Source organism: Thalassophryne amazonica, chromosome 10 (assembly GCF_902500255.1).
Source record: "Thalassophryne amazonica chromosome 10, fThaAma1.1, whole genome shotgun sequence".
Lineage (NCBI taxonomy): Eukaryota > Metazoa > Chordata > Actinopteri > Batrachoidiformes > Batrachoididae > Thalassophryne > Thalassophryne amazonica.
Window position 1 is genome coordinate 4,826,473 of NC_047112.1, and position 17,631 is coordinate 4,844,103.

General features: G+C 44.3%; 1 protein-coding gene across 1 annotated transcript in view; it reads left to right on the plus strand.

Moving 5' to 3' along the window:
• The first annotated feature begins 7,902 nt into the window (after positions 1–7,902).
• Positions 7,903–17,631, plus strand: part of LOC117519431 (protein O-linked-mannose beta-1,2-N-acetylglucosaminyltransferase 1-like) — a 48,341-nt gene continuing 38,612 nt past the window's right edge. Inside the window, exons 1-5 of the mRNA XM_034180778.1 lie at positions 7,903–8,040; positions 10,062–10,127; positions 11,541–11,654; positions 16,546–16,663; positions 17,274–17,436. Coding sequence (XP_034036669.1) covers positions 7,942–8,040; positions 10,062–10,127; positions 11,541–11,654; positions 16,546–16,663; positions 17,274–17,436 — 560 coding nt within the window. The 5' untranslated portion in view covers positions 7,903–7,941. The remainder of the gene's footprint in view (positions 8,041–10,061; positions 10,128–11,540; positions 11,655–16,545; positions 16,664–17,273; positions 17,437–17,631) is intronic.

The window sequence follows — 17,631 nt, forward strand, 5'->3', positions numbered from 1 at the left end:
CAAAGGAAAAGGCATATTGCGAGCTGTACAAGAAACTGAATAGTAAGGAAGGCGAAAAGGACTTGTACCGATTGGCCAGACAAAGGGACAGAGCTGGAAAGGATGTGCAGCAGGTTAGGGTGGTAAAAGATGCACATGGTAATGTGCTGACAAGTGAGGAGTGTGTGCTGAGAAGGTGGAGGGAATATTTTGAAGAGTTGATGAATAAAGAAAATGAGCGAGAGAAAAGGCTGGATGATGTGGTGAGAGTAAATCAGGAAGTAAAAGAGATTAGCAAGGAAGACGTGAGGGCTGCATGGTTTCCACCTGGCTGTCCCCAGTTTCTGGCAAAATTTGATGCAGTCGCGCTCCAGTCGTTCCGCCATTTCCTTGCAAAGAAAAAACGACGAGAGACTCCACCCATCCTCACACAAAGGCTGCTTACAAGCAAATGATGCAACCGACAGGCGTGAAAAAATCACGCATGCGCATGAAGGTTCAAGGTTTGCTCATGCAAGCACACGTGATTCAAATCCATCAGGTTTTTGAAAAAAATAAAAAGGTCAGATACTTTTCTAACAGACCTCATATAACTTCAGTTTACTCTCATTATATTACAAGTTTTTTTTCTCATAATATTATGACTTTATTCTTGTAGTATTACGAGTTTTTTCTCATAAAACTACAAGTTTTTTTTTTGTCATACAACTGCAACTTTATTCTCAAGTCTAAAAAAACCCCAAAAACTCAATGTGGCCCTAAAATGCCGTCATACCTGGGAGTGGAACATCTCAAAAATAAAGGTCAAATTTATCAAAAATCTTTGGGGAGCCTGTCTTTGTTTCAAAGGTGAAATAAGTCTTTGCACTTAAAACTAAGTACAGTAAAATTAAATAGAAGCTGCTGCTGTTTGCTGATGATCCTTTTGGTAATGAAAACAAGAAGTTTGAAATAAGATAAAATATAGGTGCAGTGAACCTTACACTAAAGAAAATAAATTGCCAAAATAGTGATGTAATTGCATTTGTCCACGACTCATCCAAACTGAACTAGTTTAAAGTGGTTTGGTTTTGGGTAGAATCAAATCAGTTTTATTTATATAGCACCAAATCACAACAAACAGCTGCCCCAAGGCGCTTTATATTGTAAGGCAAAGCCATACAATAATTACGGAAAACCCCCAACGGTCAAAACGACTCCCTGTGAGCAAGCACTTGGCGACAGTGGGAAGGAAAAACTCCCTTTTAACAGGAAGAAACCTCCAGCAGAACCAGGCTCAGGGAGGGGCAGTCTTCTGCTGGGACTGGTTGGGGCTGAGGGGAGAGAATCAGGAAAAAGACATGCTGTGGAGGGGAGCAGAGATCAATCACTAATGATTAAATGCAGAGTGGTGCATACAGAGCAAAAAGAGAAAGAGACACTCAGTGCATCATGGGAACCCCCCAGCAGTCTAAGTCTATAGCAGCATAACTAAGGGATGGTTCAGGGTCACCTGATCCAGCCCTAACTATAAGCTTTAGCAAAAAGGAAAGTTTTAAGCCTAATCTTAAAAGTAGAGAGGGTGTCTGTCTCCCTGATCCAAATTGGGAGCTGGTTCCACAGGAGAGGAGCCTGAAAGCTGAAGGCTCTGCCTCCCATTCTACTCTTAAAAATCCTAGGAACTACAAGTAAGCCTGCAGTCTGAGAGCGAAGTGCTCTATTGGGGTGATTATGGTACTATGAGGTCCCTAAGATAAGATGGGACCTGATTATTCAAAACCTTATAAGTAAGAAGAAGAATTTTAAATTCTATTCTACAATTAACAGGAAGCCAATGAAGAGAGGCCAATATGGGTGAAATATGCTCTCTCCTTCTAGTCCCCGTCAGTACTCTAGCTGCAGCATTTTGAATTAACTGAAGGCTTTTCAGGGAACTTGTTGTATGGCTGGGGGGCCTGGCTGCCTTTTTGTTTCTGTCTTTTGTCCTGTCTTTTGTTTTTCCTTCCAGGTGGCTTGCATTTGGGACTGAGTGGCTGTGTAGCTGAGTTTATCAGGACCTCACCCTGATCACCTGAGGCTGATCACCTGCGGCTCGTCAGGACTCACAGCTGTGGTGCATCTACAATGGATTGGAACATGGTGGCATTTAAGACTGGAGTACACAGTGTGTATTTGCCAGAGACTCGACCTTGTGACCAGACGGGTGAGATCGTCGTCTCAGGAGCCATCTCATCATCAGTGGATGCAGAGAACGTCCAGGTTTGATGCATGGTCTGTGAAAGAGGAGAGGGTGAGGTCTCACGCTCGTCAGCACACTTCCTGAGGTACGTTAGATTTTGTGACTAACATTTATACAGTCAGTAAATGTGATGTCCCTCACACCTTATTATATTGAGCTGTATGTTGGTCGTTTAAATCGGCTTCCACTGCAGTGGAGTTTTGTGAACAGGGTGTTCTATGCCTGCAGGGTGGGAAGCTGATTTGCAATTGAGCCAGGAAGTGTTTGGTGTTTGTACACCTTTGAGTGGTCTCTCTGTGTGTTGAGTGTGGACTCACATAACTCACATGTTATGTTCATTAAACTCAGTTATCCTTTGTACCGTGCTCTGCTTATTTTATACTGGGTCCTTCAAATGCTGGTCGGTTCTCCGGGCTGCGTCCGACACATAACAGTAGTCTCTGGCCATACATCACGGACCCAGCGGTAGCAGAGACGGTAACGCGCCAGGAAGGCGGCAGCAGACGTTCAGAAGTTATCCGGATCAGTTGCGGGTGCTCTCCGCCCGGATGGTGCGCGTTGGAGAACCCATTACTGAATACTGATTTGAGCGCTCGTGCAGCCGTGTTCCTGTGTTTGTGCCTTATCCGTGGGTCGTGGTGGAGTGTGACTGGCGACGGCTTCGCGTCGCACTTCGACCGGATAAGAAGTTTGAACGGGAGCTGCAGGAGTGGGTCTGTAATGGGTGAATGCGCACGGCGGAGCTCTGTGACACGGGTCGCGGTGCTTCCTGTGTTACAGTCGTAGCCCCGTTTCCCCGGGTAATGATAGCTACTGTGTCTGTTGTGTCAGCTCCGGTGTTATTTAGTTGAATCACATTTTTGGTTGTGTGTTGCACTCAGCTGCGCACAGAAAAGCAGCTCGTTTGTTTTCTCTGTCACCAAAGGGGGTTTTTCATTTTTAGCACTCTGGCTCCCTCTGTTGGTGACTGAGTCACATTACCGTCAAGCTCTTAAGTTGGAACAGGTGTGTTCCATTTGTTTGAGCTTGACGGTATAAATCACTTGTTTGTTTTGTGTTAGTTCATTTTGTGTGGGTGTTTTTTGAGTTGGTTTTTGTGTGGGTTTTTTTTTTTTTTTTTTTTTTACACTATTAGTGTCTGGGGTCGTGTCCCTGCAGTCTGTTTGGAGCACAAAAAGGGCCCAAGCAACTTTATGTTAGTCTGTTAGTCTTTCTTTTTATTTCTTTTAGTTTCACCTCCCAGGGTTTGATGGGACGGTCCCCTGGGGGGTGATGGGGGTAATTGGGTTGTTTTTTTTCTTTTTTCTTTTTTTTGTTTTGTTTTTTGTTATGCCCTCTCTTCTCCTCTGGCTCCAGCCGGGTGAGCCGTAGAGTCGGCGTTGCTGGAGTGGTGCAGTTTGGTTATGCTGGGCGTTTCCCAGGTAACCTCTGCACCTGGGGGGGGGGGGGGGGGGGTTTGTTTGTTGATTCCCTGTTCCACCTCCGGCTTCAGCGCGCCTTTGAGCCGTCTGCCATTGGCGTGGCTGAGGTTTGGGGCAGTGGGATATACCCGCAGCTGGTGGCTGGTTTGGAAGTCGGAGGAGTGGCGCCGTTTTGTGCCGTCTGCCATAACCGCTGTTCCACTCCTCCCGGTTGGCTTCTGGGGTATAGTCACGGTTGGTGACACTGGACGTGCTTCCAGTTTCCACTGCGCCAAGGGGGTGGGGTTGGGGTTGTTTTGTTTGTATGCTTTTTTTTTCTCCTTTTGTTTTTCCCCCCAGTTTCCGCCCTCAGGGTTTGACTGTGGTGTCCTCTGGGGGGGGGAAGGGCTGTGGGTCCATCTAGCCTTAGACGGCCGGGGCTGGGTCCGTTGGTCATGAGGGGAGGCGTCTCCTGGGGTTGATGGAATGGTCCTCTGGGAGGCGCTGGGAGTCCCCGTGGGTGAAATTGGATCCCAGAGGGACCTCGGCTGTGGTTATTACTCATGGTGCTGGCGGGATGTCCTCTGGGGGGTGTTGGTCCCTACATGTCGTTGGGGGGGGGGGGTGTTAGTGTTTTTATTTGTTAGCTTAAGTTTGGGTTGTTTTTCTTTTCTCCCCTTCCCGGGGTTTGATGGAACAGTCCTCTGGGGAGGGGGGGGGGTGTTAGTGTTTTTATTTGTTAGCTTAAGTTTGGGTTGTTTTTCTTTTCTCCCCTTCCCGGGGTTTGATGGAACGGTCCTCTGGGGGGGGGGGGGGGGGGGTGGTTTGGTTGTTTATGTTTGTCTTTTTTGTTTTATGACTAATCAGACTGAATATGGTTGGACAAAGGCTGACCGCACAGGTTTAAGAACTCCTGGCCACACCTGTGCTAAGTGACTGACAGAAACAAAGGCAAAGATGCAGCCAGAGGAGAGGACATCAACCATTCTGTTGGAAGACGAAGGCGGATACGGTTTCCAGCCACGGTCCCTGGAGGGGGGTGTTTCTCCTGGGCCAGGTTTGTGTGGTCGCCGGGAGGCTTCCCGTGAGGGTGGGGTACTGTTGTATGGCTGGGGGGGCCTGGCTGCCTTTTTGTTTCTGTCTTTTGTCCTGTCTTTTGTTTTTCCTTCCAGGTGGCTTGCATTTGGGACTGAGTGGCTGTGTAGCTGAGTTTATCAGGACCTCACCCTGATCACCTGAGGCTGATCACCTGCGGCTCGTCAGGACTCACAGCTGTGGTGCATCTACAATGGATTGGAACATGGTGGCATTTAAGACTGGAGTACACAGTGTGTATTTGCCAGAGACTCGACCTTGTGACCAGACGGGTGAGATCGTCGTCTCGGGAGCCATCTCATCATCAGTGGATGCAGAGAACGTCCAGGTTTGATGCATGGTCTGTGAAAGAGGAGAGGGTGAGGTCTCACGCTCGTCAGCACACTTCCTGAGGTACGTTAGATTTTGTGACTAACATTTATACAGTCAGTAAATGTGGTGTCCCTCACACCTTATTATATTGAGCTGTATGTTGGTCGTTTAAATCGGCTTCCACTGCAGTGGAGTTTTGTGAACAGGGTGTTCTATGCCTGCAGGGTGGGAAGCTGATTTGCAATTGAGCCAGGAAGTGTTTGCTGTTTGTACACCTTTGAGTGGTCTCTCTGTGTGTTGAGTGTGGACTCACATAATGATTCCTTCTTTCACAGACTCGGTTTGTCGCGGCCACCTGGGGGGTGTCGGCGGGGTCCTTGGGTCCGAACCAGTTCTGGCTCCGGACCGTTAGCGCTGCTGGGAGCGCACCGCAATCCACCACGCCAGACCGCGCACTTTTATATTTTTCACAGCACTGTTATGTTCATTAAACTCAGTTATCCTTTGTACTGTGCTCTGCTTATTTTATACTGGGTCCTTCAAACGCTGGTCGGTTCTCCGGGCTGCGTCCGACACATAACAGAACTTTTAGGACAACCTGATAATAATGAATTACAATAGTCCAGCCTAGAGGAAATAAATGCATGAATTAGTTTTTCAGCATCACTCTGAGACCAGACCTTTCTAATTTTAGAGATATTGCGCAAATGCAAAAAAGCAGTCCTACATATTTGCTTAATATGCACATTGAAGGACATATCCTGATCAAAAATGACTCCAAGATTTCTCACAGTATTACTAGAGGTCAGGGTAATGCCATCCAGAGTAAGGATCTGGTTAGACACCATGTTTCTAAGATTTGTGGGGCCAAGTACAATAACTTTAGTTTTATTTATTTCGTGCTGATTGTAACCAGTTCTAAACTAGTGATGCACTGATCCACAATTTTTCACTTTCAATCCCGATACCTGAATTTGCATATCTACCGATATCGATACTTTTGCAATCTGATACCAGAGACCTGTTTGCTTTAATATTATCATTACTATTATTATCATTATTGCTGATTTTATATGACGATTTTCTTAAAAAGGAGACCTGAAAGTTCAACTACAATTTGCCAGAAGGTGCATCTAAGATGAAAGCTGCGATTTGATGTTTTGGTAAAAGAATTAAGTCATTTTATAGACTTTTATAGCCTTATTTTTATAAAGTTAAAGAGAAAAGATCTCTCTCTCTCTCTCTCTCTCTTTGTGCTGCGCAAACTTTGAACCTTTTGGAAACATGAAGCCTTTCAACTGTCAAATAAACCATAAATTTCTAAATTTATCATCACCGACGATCACACGCAGGATTTTAATGGAGATTTTTTTCCCATTTTTCCATCAGCGGACAGAAACTCTGTTCGGCTGTCCTCTTCAGCTGCGCTCTGAGTTGGCGTTTCACAGCCTCGGGATGCTGAAGCAGCTAACTTTTCAGCAACAATTCAGTTCGTATTTCAGAAAATCTGTTCTCGACGAACAGACACTTTGAACCTGAGAACTGGGGTGAAATTTGCCGCCACCGGCAGCTAGAACACTGCAGAAGAGAGCTCTCTCAAACAGCTTGGCTTCAGAAACCTCCCCTCCTCACGCTTGGCAGCAGACAAAGCAGAGAGCAGCAGTTGAGAGGATTCACAGTGGCTCCTCACGTATCAGAAAACATCACGGGTTATTAATTATGTCTGTATCGGAAGACGATCCCGATACCGGTGTCACCGACTGCATGGTCCCCCTAAAAATCGGTCCACCCTGCCTTCACTGCACATGCGTCATTAGCCGCGGTTCACTGACTATCACCTCATTTCTGCTTCAAACTGCCTCCAGTCATCATCTATCTCAGATCTGAAGCTTTTGTACAAAAATCATTTCCACATAAATTCAGCATTATTTCATCATAAAAGATGGAGGAAATGATCAGAGCGCCACGGCTAAATAGGGTGCTGGCGTTCCAGTGGTTAGCGTTGTGTAGAAACTGACATGAAAATGTTCTGGTCCTGCAGGCCTGTGCCGTCCTGTTTTTGCTGATAACCATCATCATCAACGTTAAGCTCATCTTGGACACAAGAAGAGTCACCAGTGAAGATGCTGCAGCACAAGACTAAATGCAGCGTTTTACTTTATGAAGCTGTCTGGCGTAAATGTGTTTATGCTGTGATTATGACGGTAAAACTAATTAAACAAAAAACAAAACACAAAGCTGACTGTAATCAATTGACAAAGCAAAAAAAAAATCATTTAAAATTGATTTCTTCTTGCACTGAAGGTTGGCTTAATATTTTAAGAGTTCAAAACTCAAACTTGGAAAAGTTGCAGGTGTTTTAAAATAGTTGACTGCTCCATTACTCTTCTTCATCATCCATCTATTATCTATACCTGCTTACTCCAATTAAGGGTCATGGGGGTGGAACCTATGTCAGCAGTCACAGGGCGTGAGGGGGGGCTCGCCCTGGACAGGACGCCAGTCTGTCACAGGGCTCCTCTTTGTCAGTGTCAAGCAAATGTTTCTTAATTTTTATTTCCCGTCTCCATAGCAACCCCTGAAATCATGGTCATGCTTAAAGTCCGTATGAGAGCAGTTATAAAGATGAGCTGCTCCCAGAGGCAAACAACAAAATCATGCCAACACATGATTTTGTTGTTTTTCTTCAGTTTAAGTTAGAAGATTCATTCAGATTGATTTAAAAAAAAAATCTCATCTTTAATGTGAAAACCGGTCAAGGAGAATGTCTTTTTTTTTTTTTTTTTTTTGGAAATACACACTCCGTCTGTTGGACTGATGGAGATGTAGTTTTGGTTTGATATTTTCACAGCCTCTGCCGTCACTGAAAATGGCAACTTGGTCATGTTTCTCTTTTTTCCCTCTTTGGCTGCTCTTTCAGACGATTCCATTCCCAACATGCAGATGCCGCGCAAGCCGGCCGGTGGCCGTAAGGTCCTGGACATCGAGGTTTACTCCAGCCGCTCCAAAGTCTATGTGGCCGTGGATGGCACAACGGTGAGTTAAACTGATCAATGCATTGAACAGAAAACTTAATAATCTGATGATCACTGCGCTCTTTTTCTGTTTTCTGAGTTAAACATTTACAAGCTGTTTAACAAATCATTTAATTTTGACACCTCTTGGATCTGTCTTAAGCTATGAAATTTTAACTTAGCCTTAAATGTAGGAAGTTAAAATTTTAGGCCAAGTCAAGATCTCTTTAAGAGGCCTTTGAGTTGTGTCGTGGATACGGGCCAGGAGTCCAGGTAGAGGCACTTTCCCCCTCAGAGTCCAAAAGATCTTTTTTTTTTTTTTTTCCACTGACAGTCAGGACAATCAACACCAACAAAAATGCTGCAAAAACCAAAGAATTAGGGGGAAAAGTACAAATGGACTGACATTGAGATGGAAGATCTGTACAAGTTTTTTTTATTTTTTGGGGGGGGGGGGGCTTCTGATGTACATGTCATTGCTGTCGCTGCCAAGTCTCCAGGACTACTGGAAACAGAATCCTATTTTGTCTGTACCCCTTCCAGATGAAGTAATGATCAGAGACAGCTTTAGGTCCATATTGTGGAACATCTATCTCAGTGATCCAGATCAGGATGGAAAAAAAAGATAGAATAAAGGGAACACCAGGCCATGACAAAGCATTTAGAGTCAGGCCTCTTCATGATGAGCTCCTCAGTGCCTGCCAGGCTTCTTACCACCCGAGGAGGAAGCTGGCACTGGATGAAAGGCTGGTGGCAATGAAGGCAAAAACTGGGATGACACTATATGAAGGACAAGCTGACCAAATGGGGCTTGAAGCTTTTTGTGTTGGCAGAGTTAGCAGTGGCTACACAATCAGGTTTACCATCTACACTGGCAAGACTGTGACCACAAGAGAACATGGGCTGTCTTATGATGGGGTCATGAATCTGGTTCACCCATCCTCTCTTGGTACTGGGTACCATATTTACATGGACAGTCTTTATACAAGTCCCAAACTGTTCATGAGCTGGCCAAACTGAAGTTTGGCACATGTGGTGCCTACAGGGAGAAAAGAGGATTCCCCAGAGGGAGGGCAAATGCTCTCAACACAAACTGTGCAAGAGGATCTGTGAGATGGATCAGAGAGGGGGCTCTGGTGTTTGTGAAGTGGATGGACACATGGGAGGTGTCTGTGCTCCTGCATTTTCAAAACATGGGTAGAGTCGACCTGTCCGACCAGCTCATCAAGTACTATTCCACCCAGATATCAGTCAAAAAAAATCAAACTTTTTTCTACTCTGATTGTGTTTGTGTGAATTTAGGTCCATTGTGTTGATACAGTATGAAAACAGGGGTGGTGGCCAAGTGGTTAATGCGCTTGGTTTCAGTTCAGAAGGTTCCGGGTTCAAATCCCACCACATTTCTCCATGTAATGTGGAGTTGCGTCAGGAAGGGCATCCGGTGTAAAACTTGTGCCAATTCAACATGCAGATCCACCTTGGATTTGCTGTGGCGACCCCGAGTGCAAACAAGGGAGCAGCCGAAGGGACTTACTAATGTTGATACAGTATGAAACAAAAACTGTAAAGTCACACAGGTGAGGTTGTGCTGGAAAAAGACACCAAACAAGGCAAAGTATAAACCTTTTAAGGGTAAAACAGAAGTAGTAAAACAATGGGCACTTATACCCCAGACAGTTAAACATAAACTAGCCCTGATGTCAGTTTCCTTCTGGATTAATACAATCTTCTTATTCTTGTTGCTTTGTCTGTTTGCTGATATTAAAATTCAAAATTGGTTCAGAGACTGAATTTTATTTTATTTATTTTTTTTTAACAAAAGCTCCCTGCCTCGGTTTTTTTTTTTTTTTTTTTTACCAAGGAGTTTCCAGCAGTGTCCCCAGGTTTGAATCCCTGCCTCAGTGTCTCTACGAGTATAATCGAGGCTGAACAATGCCCTATATATTTGTTTTCAGTTTCTGTAGCAATAAGTGATTTTCTTTTGCTCACTCCGTTGTTGGTGGTAATATTTATCGGGTCTTGGTGTTGTTTGTGGTCCTGCAGGTGCTGGAGGATGATGTGCGCGAGCAGGGCAGAGGCATCCACGTCATCGTTCTCAACCAGGCTACAGTAAGAACAAGCTTCTTGGTTGTCTTCTGTGCTGTGAGGTTTTAGTAATTGTGCCGCACACATGTTGCATTGGCCACAAAAATGTGGTTTATTTTGAACAAACTTCCTGGAAATGATGGTTCTTGTAAGAAAAGCTAATCATACATTTTTGATGTTTTTAAAAGCTTAGATATGCTAAAATGTGCAGTTTAGCATCCTCTGTATGATATTAAACTGCACCCGGGAGTGATGGTGGTCTTCCAGCCTGCAGAAAACCCCCTTTTGGTACTGGGGCTGGATGATGGAGCTGAAAAAATCTGTCACAATAAAATATTTCACTCAAAATAGATAATCTTATTTTATTTTTGTAAGGACCAGGTAGCTCAGTGGCTTAGGAGCCGGCCTGCCCTTATATAACAATGGATTCAATTCCCACTCATGCTAGCTGTCTGTGTCCTTGGACAAGAAACATGTACTTCATCCACCCAGCCTCGCCTGGGGAAGTAACCTGCTTTGGACTGGTGTCCCATCCAGGAGGAGTCGTAGACTCTCATCTGCTTCATGCTACAGAATCTAAAGATGAGCACCAGCACCAATGTGTCTCAAGGCCTCCATAGCACTTAGTTCTTCTATAAAGACCAGAGGCCTCATGTACAAAGACTTGCGTGGATTTCCTACTGATACTTGGCGTATGCAAAAACCCAGAAACTGGAGTAAGCACAAAAACATCCAGATGTGGAGTTTAGTACTTCTGGACATGCAGAAGTACCAAACTCCTCCCTGTCCACACCTCCATCTCAATATGCAGATTTATTTAAATAGTTTGGTTGTGTCATGTTGATGGTACCATAAGTGTGAGATGTAGTGTGTTTGATGTCCGCCGTTGTCACGTGTCAAAAATGAAAGAACTTGTAGAGGCAGAGTGTAGAAAAAACGAAAGCTGTGGCTCGGTCTTCCTTGTACCACGCAGCTCGCCGCAGTGTGAAACAAAATGGAAATGTGTGTGTGAGTGAGGCTACGTAAATGCTGAGGCTCAGACCAGCGCGCGCACACACACACACTGAAATAAGAAAAAAAAAAGGTCAGACGGAGGATTTCAAAGGAGGGGAGAGAGTGGAGGAATTCCCCCCCCCCCTTGGACAAAAAAAGTGACCGTGTGACAACCAGCTGCTCACAGTACACTTGACCTCAGAATGACCTAAAAAAAAAATCCAAAATACTTTAATATCTCTAAAACCATAGCAGCACAAATTTTAACGCCACAAAAGAAGCACTAACCACTTGGCCTGTTTGTTTGGATTTTTTTTTTTTTTTAAATGTGGGGAGTGGTCAGCTTCCCTGAGCTCTGCTCGTCCCCGTGGTTGACCCAGTGGGGCGACGCTTCGCTGTGGATCAGAGCTGTTTTGTATTATTCATGTGGTGTTTTGTTTTCAGGGTCATGTGATGGCGAAGAGAATATTTGACACCTACTCACCCCATGAGGATGAAGCCATGATCCTCTTCCTCAACATGGTGACCCGTGGTCGAGTCCTCATCTTTACCATTAAGGTCAGACACCTTCAACTTTGGTCCATAAGTATTTTGACAGTTTTTTTTTTTTTTTCTCCACAGTAGAGCTGAAGTGAAACGGTCCAGATCTTCTTGTACTGTATGTTGAGTTTCAGCTTTAATTCAAAGGGTTTAAAAAAAAAATCAACCATTTTTGTACACAGTTCCTCCATTTTCAGAGGCCAAGCAAAATGTAAGAGTGAATATTAATACAAATCATCACTTTTACAGCCAGTTTTCTTTACACAAGTGAGGCGAACACATGAACATTTTCTTGGCCTTAATTTCCCTTGAACATCATGAAATATAAACAGTAAGGTGCTCCACGGTCAAAATGTATCTGCTGCTGGCATTTCCCAAAACCTGAGTGACGGTTCAAGGAGGAGACTAGCGAGGGAAGCCACCAAAGCACTCAGATAGCTCTGAAGGAGTTTCAGGCTTCTGTGGCTGTGTTTGGAGAAACTGTGCAGTTTTTGGCTCTTACATCTTCATGGTGGAAAAAGAAGGAAAACTAGATTTGATCTGTTTTGTTCTTATTGTTAGTTCTGAGTTGCTGCTCACAAGGTTTTTAAAGAGACGTTTGCATTTCACGTCGTGAGGAAAGCCACAGTGTCCATGCAGGCAGTTATGTCAATTTGTCACATGTTCATTAGAAAGGAGTGAGGGGATCCTGGAGTTCTTGGTTCATGGGCTGTGTGGTGCATAAACGCATACAGACCCTGTTGCTGGACCCCAGTGCTGGACTCGGCCGCTGAGATCCCTGAAATGGATCAGAGATCAGTGCTGCTGTAATCAAATCAAATCTGTGAGCAAGCACTTGGCCACAGTGGGAAAGAAAAACTCCCTTTTAACAGGAAGAAACCTCCAGCAGAACCAGGCTCAGGGAGGGGCAGTCTTCTGCTGGGACTGGTTGGGGCTGAGGGAGAGAACCAGGAAAAAGACATGCTGTGGAGGGGAGCAGAGATCAATCACTAATGATTAAATGCAGAGTGGTGCATACAGAGCAAAAAGAGAAAGAAACACTCAGTGCATCATGGGAACCCCCCAGCAGTCTAAGTCTATAGCAGCATAACTAAGGGATGGTTCAGGGTCACCTGATCCAGCCCTAACTATAAGCTTTAGCAAAAAGGAAAGTTTTAAGCCTAATCTTAAAAGTAGAGAGGGTGTCTGTCTCCCTGATCTGAATTGGGAGCTGGTTCCACAGGAGAGGAGCCTGAAAGCTGAAGGCTCTGCCTCCCATTCTACTCTTACAAACCCTAGGAACTACAAGTAAGCCTGCAGTCTGAGAGCGAAGCGCTCTATTGGGGTGATATGGTACTATGAGGTCCCTAGATTTGTGGGGCCAAGTACAATAACTTCAGTTTTATCTGAGTTTAAAAGCAGGAAATTAGAGGTCATCCATGTCTTTATGTCTGTAAGACAATCCTGCAGTTTAGCTAATTGGTGTGTGTCCTCTGGCTTCATGGATAGATAAAGCTGGGTATCATCTGCGTAACAATGAAAATTTAAGCAATGCCGTCTAATAATACTGCCTAAGGGAAACATGTATAAAGTGAATAAAATTGGTCCTAGCACAGAACCTTGTGGAACTCCATAATTAACTTTAGTCTGTGAAGAAGATTCCCCATTTACATGAACAAATTGTAATCTATTAGATAAATATGATTCAAACCAGCGCAGTGCCTTTAATACCTATGGCATGCTCTAATCTCTGTAATAAAATTTTATGGTCAACAGTATCAAAAGCAGCACTGAGGTCTAACAGAACAAGCACAGAGATGAGTCCACTGTCTGAGGCCATAAGAAGATCATTTGTAACCTTCACTAATGCTGTTTCTCTACTATGATGAATTCTAAAACCTGACTGAAACTCTTCAAATAGACCATTCCTCTGCAGATGATCAGTTAGCTGTTTTACAACTACCCTTTCAAGAATTTTTGAGAGAAAAGGAAGGTTGGAGATTGGCCTATAATTAGCTAAGATAGCTGGGTCAAGTGATGGCTTTTTAAGTAATGGTTTAATTACTGCCACCTTAAAAGCCTGTGGTACATAGCCAACTAATAAAGACAGATTGATCATATTTAAGATCGAAGCATTAATTAATGGTAGGGCTTCCTTGAGCAGCCTGGTAGGAATGGGGTCTAATAGACATGTTGATGGTTTGGAGGAAGTAACTAATGAAAATAACTCGGACAGAACAATCGGAGAGAATGAGTCTAACCAAATACCGGCATACGTTTATGGGATGGTTATGAGTAATTTTTTCTCTAATAGTTAAAATTTTATTAGCAAAGAAAGTCATGAAGTCATTACTAGTTAAAGTTAAAGAAATACTCGGCTCAATAGAGCTCTGACTCTTTGTCAGCCTGGCTACAGTGCTGAAAATAAACCTGGGGTTGTTCTTATTTTCTTCAATTAGTGATGAGTAGTAAGATGTCCTAGCTTTACGGAAGGCTTTTTTTATAAAGCAACAGACTCTTTTTCCAGGCTAAGTGAAGATCTTCTAAATTAGTGAGATGCCATTTCCTCTCCAACTTACGGGTTATCTGCTTTAAGCTGCGAGTTTGTGAGTTATACCACGGAGTCAGGCACTTCTGATTTAAAGCTCTCTTTTTCAGAGGAGCTACAGCATCCAAAGTTGTCTTCAAAGAGGATGTAAAACTATTGACGAGATACTCTATCTCACTTACAGAGTTTAGGTAGCTACTCTGCACTGTTTTGGTATATGGCATTAGAGAACATAAAGAAGGAATCATATCCATAAACCTAGTTACAGCGCTTTCTGAAAGACTTCTAGTGTAATGAACCTTATTCCCCACTGCTGGGTAGTCCATCAGAGTAAATGTAAATGTTATCAAGAAATAATCAGACAGAAGGGAGTTTTCAGGGAATACTGTTAAGTCTTCAATTTCCATACCATAAGTCAGAACAAGATCTAAGATATGATTAAAGTGGTGGGTGGACTCATTTACATTTTGAGCAAAGCCAATTGAGTCTAATAATAGATTAAATGCAGTGTTGAGGCTGTCATTCTCAGCATCTGTGTGGATGTTAAAATCGGCCACTATAATTATCTTATCTGAGCTAAGCACTAAGTCAGACAAAAGGTCTGAAAATTCACAGAGAAACTCACAGTAACGACCAGGTGGACGACAGATAATAACAAATAAAACTGGTTTTTGGGACTTACAATTTGGATGGACAAGACTAAGAGTCAAGCTTTCAAATGAATTAAAGCTCTGTCTGGGTTTTTGATTAATTAATAAGCTGGAATGGAAGATTGCTGCTAATCCTCCGCCTCGGCCCGTGCTACGAGCGTTCTGGCAGTTAGTGTGACTCGGGGGTGTTGACTCATTTAAACTAACATATTCATCCTGCTGTAACCAGGTTTCTGTAAGGCAGAATAAATCAATATGTTGATCAATTATTATATCATTTACTAACAGGGACTTAGAAGAGAGAGACCTAATGTTTAATAGACCACATTTAACTGTTTTAGTCTGTGGTGCAGTTGAAGGTGCTATATTATTTTTTTCTTTTTGAATTTTTATGCTTAAATAGATTTTTGCTGGTTATTGGTGGTCTGGGAGCAGGCACCGTCTCTACGGGGATGGGGTAATGAGGGGATGGGGTAATGAGGGGATGGCAGGGGGAGAGAAGCTGCAGAGAGGTGTGTAAGACTACAACTCTGCTTCCTGGTCCCAACCCTGGATAGTCACGGTTTGGAGGATTTAAGAAAATTGGCCAGATTTCTAGAAATGAGAGCTGCTCCATCCAAAGTGGGATGGATGCCATCTCTCCTAACAAGACCAGGTTTTCCCCAGAAGCTTTGCCAATTATCTATGAAGCCCACCTCATTTTTTGGACACCACTCAGACAGCCAGCAATTCAAGGAGAACATGTGGCTAAACATGTCACTCCCGGTCCGATTGGGGAGGGGCCCAGAGAAAACTACAGAGTCCGACATTGTTTTTGCAAAGTTACACACCGATTCAATGTTAATTTTAGTGACCTCCGATTGGCGTAACCGGGTGTCATTACTGCCGACGTGAATTACAATCTTACCAAATTTACGCTTAGCCTTAGCCAGCAGTTTCAAATTTCCTTCAATATCGCCTGCTCTGGCCCCCGGAAGACAATTGACTATGGTTGCTGGTGTCGCTAACTTCACATTTCTCAAAACAGCCGCCAATAACCAGAGTTTGATCCTTGGTGGGTGTGTCGCCGACTGGGGAAAAATGGTTAGAAATGTGAACGGGTTGGCGGTGTACACGGGGCTTCTGTTTAGAACTACGCTTCTTCCTCACAGTCTCCCAGTCGGCCTGCTTTCCCGGCTGCTCGGGATCTGCTGGAAGGGAACTAACGGCGGCTAAGCTACCTTGGTCCGCACCGACTACAGGGGCCTGGCTAGCTGTAGGATTTTCCACGGTGCGGAGCCGAGTCTCCAATTCGCCCAGCCTGGCCTCCAAAGCTACGAATAAGCTACACTTATTACAAGTACCATTACTGCTAAAGGAGGCCGAGGAATAACTAAACATTTCACACCCAGAGCAGAAAAGTGCGGGAGAGACAGGAGAAGCCGCCATGCTAAACCGGCTAAGAGCTAGTAGCTGCGCTAAGCTAGGGGATTCCTAAAAACACACAAAGTGAATAATGTGTAAATAATTTAGAGGCGATTCAGCAGAGGGAGTACTTTAGTTAAGGCACGTGAAGATTACACTGTGAAACAAATCGTTATCTAGTTAACTAGATCAATCTAACTGCGCAGATTAAACAGCTAACAGATACAGAAAAACACCGCTGTGCTCCGGAACAGGAAGTGATACAATACCGCAGTGAGAGCCAACCACCAGTAGAGGCAAGCCAAGAGTAATGTGTGTGTTTGTGCAGGATGAGGGGACGCTCCACCTGAAGGATGCAGCTAAGAACCTGCTGAAGGGTTTGGGCAGCCAGGCCTCACTCAGCCTCAGCTGGAGGGACATGTGGACTTTGGTGGTGAAGAAAGGAGGTACTGTACCTGAACTATCCATCTACAGTTTTAGTGTCACATTTTTTTTTTTTTATACAGGCATCAGCTGTGATGAAAATTTTGTATTAATAAAAGATGGTCTGTGGAACAGTCCCTGAGATCGATGGAAGCATTTGTAGCAGATGGACTCTGTGTCTAACGGACACACAGACAGACACACTGTAAAACTGTTTGTGAGGGGCTGCTGAAGACTGAGCAACAGATTTCCACAAACCCTGAGTGTAATTTTTAATCAGGCACTTGTGTGTGGAAACAGTTTGATAAAATGGTGCAGAGAACCCGATGTTAAAGCTGCAGGTGTTTTGTGTGTGAATAGAGCTTTGTGTCTGTTGAATAAATGTGGTGAGAAAACTCAAGGTGGAGCACAAAACCTGCCAAAACGTTTAGGCAGGTTTTGTGCTCGACCTTGAGTTTATCTTCAGCTCATGAGCTGAAGATAAAAACGTGAGGCCTTTCAGGGCTGTTGGTAACATGCACAATCCAAACAGTTCCTCTGTGCACGGCGTGGTATCGTGCGTGTGTGTGGGTGTTTCTGCACTCGAGCTGCAGCGTGCATTCAGTTTGTGTCTCGGTGTGTGTGTATGTCCAGGTCAAGTGTATGGAGAGAAGCACTCCAAATCTCCGGCGCTGTCCACCTGGGGTGACCCGGTTCTGCTGAAGACGGAGGTGCAGCTCACCGCCTCTGAAGGTACCAAACGTTTGGGTGTTTTTAAGATCCAGCATGAACATTTGGTCGAGCTGCAGCTCTCCAGGTGGGTCATGATTCCATTTCATGTGCAGTTCACACACAGCAAGATTTTGTGGACACAAAACAGCAAACAGTACAACAGTCACGACTGAGTGGACAGAGTCCACACGGACTCTCAGCTGGTATGCCCTGGATGGCAACCACCCACGAAGACAACAAGCCCATCCTTAGTTCTTGAATTTAACCATGTACAGTAGTG